The sequence below is a fragment of the Pygocentrus nattereri genome, chromosome 13 (genome assembly GCF_015220715.1).
Source record: "Pygocentrus nattereri isolate fPygNat1 chromosome 13, fPygNat1.pri, whole genome shotgun sequence".
NCBI classification, from domain to species: Eukaryota; Metazoa; Chordata; class Actinopteri; order Characiformes; family Serrasalmidae; genus Pygocentrus; species Pygocentrus nattereri.
Window position 1 is genome coordinate 20,479,055 of NC_051223.1, and position 4,816 is coordinate 20,483,870.

Below are 4,816 nucleotides of genomic sequence, written 5' to 3' on the forward strand. Positions count from 1 at the left end.
AAAAACGCCACGTTGCACCACAGACTGTCCAGGAGTTGGCGGATGCTTTAGTCCAGGTCTGGGAGGAGATCCCTCAGGAGACCATCCGCCACCTCATCAGGAGCATGCCCAGGTGTTGTAGGGAGGTAATACAGGCACGTGGAGGCCACACACAATACTGAGCCTCATTTTGACTTGTTTTAAGGACATTACATCAAAGTTGGATCAGCCTGTAGTGTTTTTCCACTTTAATTTTGTGTGTGACTCCAAATCCAGGCCTCCATTGGTTAAAAAAATTAGATTTCCATTGATGATTTTTGTGTAATTTTGTTGTCAGCACATTCAACTTTGTACAGAACAAAATATTCAATGAGAATATTTCATTCATTCAGATCTAGGATGTGTTATTTGAGTGTCCCCCTATTTTTTTGAGCAGTATATATATATATATATATATATATATATATATATACATACATACATACATACCTACATACATACATATATATATATATATATATATATATATATATATCTCACACACACACACACATTACAGCATCTGTATTTGTTTATGCTTGTGAATACATATCTCTTAGATGTATTTATAGGTACAAAATGGACATATGCATTACATAAACAAAATACATTGAAATACATTAAATAACCAAAAAATACATAACTTCATAACTAATCAGTTTTTTTATCCTTTTAAAAATAATGTGCTAAAATGTTTTTATTCAGATGAGTCCTGAATGAAAATATTCAGATAATTATAGTGGTCATATATGCCTTATCAGTGTACAGAAAACAGGTCCATGTATCAAGGATTCTAAGTGGGCAATGGCAAATATTAGTTGTATGATGTGGAAAAAATATAATTTGTCCACAAACATCAGTATCATTTGCTGTCAAACATCATCTTGTGACGATGTGGGAAAATATTATTTGTCATCAAACATCAGCATCCGTTCTCATCAAGCATCAAAACCATGTGTCATTGAGGTGGACAATGTGGGAAAATATCACTTATCATGTATATCCTGTCCCATGATTACGCAGTAGTTATTTAATCTTTTGGTGCTTTATAGTTTTGCTCAGGATACAACTACTTTTGTCTGTAAATACTGCAACACCATGTTTGTAAATGGAGAACTCTGATGTATAACAAATTAACAGACTTAAATACCGACCCTTCAGAATTTTTTTCTCTCATGGACATGCTCTTCACTTCCATTTGTGCCCAGGCAAATGATGGCAAAGTGTTCTGAGGACAAGCAGGGGACATTATAAGTGACTTAGAAATAAGGAGTGTATGTAAGAGTACATCAGTGTTTGAAAAAAGGAGGAATGATGGAAAATAAGGGTCAAAGTTAAAAAGATAATTGATAAGAGGCCAAAACAAAGCTCCCATGAGGGCAGAGAGTTTATACGTCACTCTCAGTGCTGGAAAAGGCCCGAATGAGCAGCGTGAGCAGACTCACAGCGGTTCTACTGAAGCTCAGTGTATTATTAGTGGTCAGTAATTAGGTGGAGTGTTTTAGGGCCTCTCTGTTAATGGATTGTAGGGGGGCGATGGGTACAGTAATTACACCTGGGGCAAGATACAGCCATTAGGTAGAGGAGAGCATCATGGAATGAAATGGATCTCTGCACGTGGACAGCGTGAGGGATGTTTACTTATGAGTGTGACAGGATAAAGTGGGTGGTAATGGACTCAATAGTGTCTTCTTCTACAAATATTTTTAAACCTTGTTTTATAGAGAAATTGCTGGATATGAGAATAAGATGGGAATTTATTTTAAACGTCTCTCTGTATATTCATTATTCCATCTATCTATCCATCCATCTATCTATCCATCTATTCATCCATTCATTCATTCATCTATATATCCATGCATCTGTTCATCTATCTGTTCATCTATTTATCCATCCATCCATCCATCCATCCATACATCCATCCATCCATTCATCCATCCATCTACAAAGTTATCACATTAAATGTTTTTAAATATGCTGCCTGATCTCTGAAAACATTGTCTTAAAGTCAATTTCCGATTTTAAGTTTTTCAGTAAGTTTTTCTACAATGAAACATTTCGAATAAAACCAATCTGAATAACTCTGACTGAGTCTCAAAGATGTAATTTTGCAGAACGTTTAAAAAATCAATTTAATCACCCTTTAATTGGTATAGAAATATTACATTATGTGGAGGTTCTTTAAACCTTAAAAATGTTATTCATACTGTCACATCGTATTTCCAGAAATGATTCTTTAAGAACCATCAATTGGAAAAGTGGTTCTTCTATGGCAATAGAAGATGAAACTATTTAATTGATCTCATTTTGTGTTCTTCTGTCTGAGCTTTCCTGTTCTCTTCCTTTCTAGTGTGTGTATGTGTGTGTGTGTGTGTGTGTGTGTGTGTGTGAGAGAGAGAGAGATTAATTTTGTCACATCACTCCCCTCCACCCTCACTCCCCTGTCTGTGTAATAACACCCTCAATTATGATAAATGAAATTCATACTAATAGAGTTTCATTATGTTAATATGGTGCATGTCCCTGGCTATATAAAAGGCAGTCATTCTCTCCCCCCCAGACTCATACATGCAAAAGCGCAAACACATCACACATAGTTTTTCCCATGCCCTGCTGAAGTTTATTTACCTTCATTGAAATCACATACTGAGATTTATAGAGATATTGAGAGGAATAGAAAGCGAGGTACAGACTCACTGATCTCTCATCAAGGATTTTCACTGACTGGAAGTAAAAAGTCCTCTTTTCAGAGGTAGGTATGGTTTTCATTGCTTTTTTATGTTATTTTTTTGTTCATGTATTGTTGTTTCGTTTAATTTTATTATTTTGCAGTTGGAAAGTTTGTTGCATGTTGTATGTGAGGAACCTCTGAAGTCTTGTGCTTTACTGACTTTGACTTTGAAACTCAATCTCTTCAAGTAGCCTAACTATGATGAATGTATTCCTGCAACATGGACATAATAGTGCCTGTTGAATCCTGACAGGTTAATGTTATCTTGGATATTGTACATTTTTGTGGTAACAAGCTTACTTAACATAAACCTTTTAAACGAAATCATAATGGCAATTTATGGTGTTTAGGTGGATACATACCAACAGCATTCCATGATTTTAGATTTTTGTCATACTGCTCATTGTCAGAGAATTAAACCACTTATTATTCATAACTTATACATTTCTAACTGAAGTGCTATATTTTATCTTGGCAGATGCAGATGAACTTTATCCTGCTTTGTGTCTCACTGTGTGTCCTGTCTGCTCAGCTCTCAAAGACCCACAGCATGGCTGTAACGGTACCTTAAACTATCATCTTTTCAAAAGTATAATCTAACTTTTCATATGTAGATCTTATATATGATAAATTTACCCACATTTGTATTTCATCTTCAGGGTCCAGAGAAAAGAGGATGGACACTGAATAGTGCCGGATACCTACTGGGACCGTGTAAGTGATCATAGGTGTTGCTGTCATATCGCAACATGTGTCTACATCATTTGAAAACAGTATCTTCCCTTTACATTGTATAAACATTTAATGAAGATTGGACCAATAGAAATACTCCAACAATTGCTTGGAATAAAACTCATATATTAACTTATGTTAAAAGTGAGGAACGTTTCTGTCTTCTCCTCTAAAATATAATGGCTGTTAATCTGTTAATGTGTTCATTGAACTGCATCACCAATTTACCACAGATGCTCAGAGGACTCTCACTGTGAGGCATGGAGGTGGGGTGGGGAAGCGGAACAGGTGGCAAGAGAGCTCAAACCAGCCAACACATCAGCCTTCATACAGTGAGTGCATATCCTTCGTATATAGTTTTATGATTCTTAATGCCTGGCTTTTTTAACATTCGTATTTAGTACAATTTTTATTCAAAATGAAATATTAATGAAATTTAATATTTTCCTCTTTAGGATCTGTTACAGATGAATCATATCTCCATTCACTCATGGACCTCCTCATATACCTACGCATGAAAGGTTAACTGCTTCTGATGTGCTCTAATGTGAACTTTTACCCTTTAAAAAGATCACATTGTGTCGTTTTATTTATTTATTTGTTTATCTATTTATTTGCTGCCCCTCTATTTCAGAGAATGGAGTGACTGAGGAACTGAACAGCTCTGTACTCAATGACGACATGAAACGATAGAGGGAACAGCCACCACTTCTCACATCACATCATGTTTTTGACTCCTTCTTTGAATTATTATGCAGGATTATGTGTATTTTTCAATAGCTCATAAAATGCGCAAAAGGATTTTGAATTCTACTAAGCGTTCAGAGTTTGTGACATCACCACATCATGTGAATTTTTTTCAAAGCAGTTTGTACACGCATTTGAAGCTTTTTGTTGCAAAGTTGTTTTCCCCTACGCTTGCAAATAAAGCTCCCGATAGAGATAGTCTCTTACTTTAATTCTTACTTTATCACTGAATAAAGATAAAGGAGGATGCAGATGAACAGCTGGGAGTTGGTGATAGACATTTACTACCCACTAAGTGCCTCTGAATGTGCAGTTTATAGTTATTAAGGGTTGTGCAGAACAAAAATGTTACCCTTCTCATATCTGTGGTTGTAGCATGTTGTTGCTGTTGGGATAAAACATTGTCAACTTTTGTTGTTTTTCATTTTTCCCATTTAAAAACACCAGCTGTCCTTTATATCGTCTGAACATTTTATGATGACTGTACTAATAAAAACGGTCAAAAACACTTAAAATCTTGTTATATTACATTACACTGAAAACTAAAATGCCCTTTTCTCCTGTAAAGCTACCATTTCAGAGATAAAA

At 35.4% G+C, this 4,816-nt stretch overlaps 1 protein-coding gene across 1 annotated transcript; it reads left to right on the forward strand.

Annotated features, from left to right (window-relative positions):
* The first annotated feature begins 2,599 nt into the window (after window positions 1–2,599).
* Window positions 2,600–4,426, forward strand: gall (galanin-like). The gene is made up of 6 exons (XM_017695876.2): window positions 2,600–2,770; window positions 3,228–3,311; window positions 3,409–3,463; window positions 3,715–3,813; window positions 3,937–4,002; window positions 4,116–4,426. The coding sequence occupies exons 2-6, from the start codon at window positions 3,228–3,230 to the stop codon at window positions 4,172–4,174; spliced, it is 363 nt and encodes a 120-aa protein (XP_017551365.2). The 5' UTR covers window positions 2,600–2,770; the 3' UTR covers window positions 4,175–4,426.
* Window positions 4,427–4,816: the final 390 nt, after the last annotated feature.

Coding starts and splice junctions, on each gene's coding strand:
- gall (XM_017695876.2), top strand. CDS start 3,228: ATGCAGATGAACTTTATCCTGCTTTGTGTCTCACTGTGTGTCCTGTCT. Junction 3,312..3,408: donor CCCACAGCATGGCTGTAACG/GTACCTTAAACT, acceptor TTTCATCTTCAG/GGTCCAGAGAAAAGAGGATG. Junction 3,464..3,714: donor CGGATACCTACTGGGACCGT/GTAAGTGATCAT, acceptor AATTTACCACAG/ATGCTCAGAGGACTCTCACT.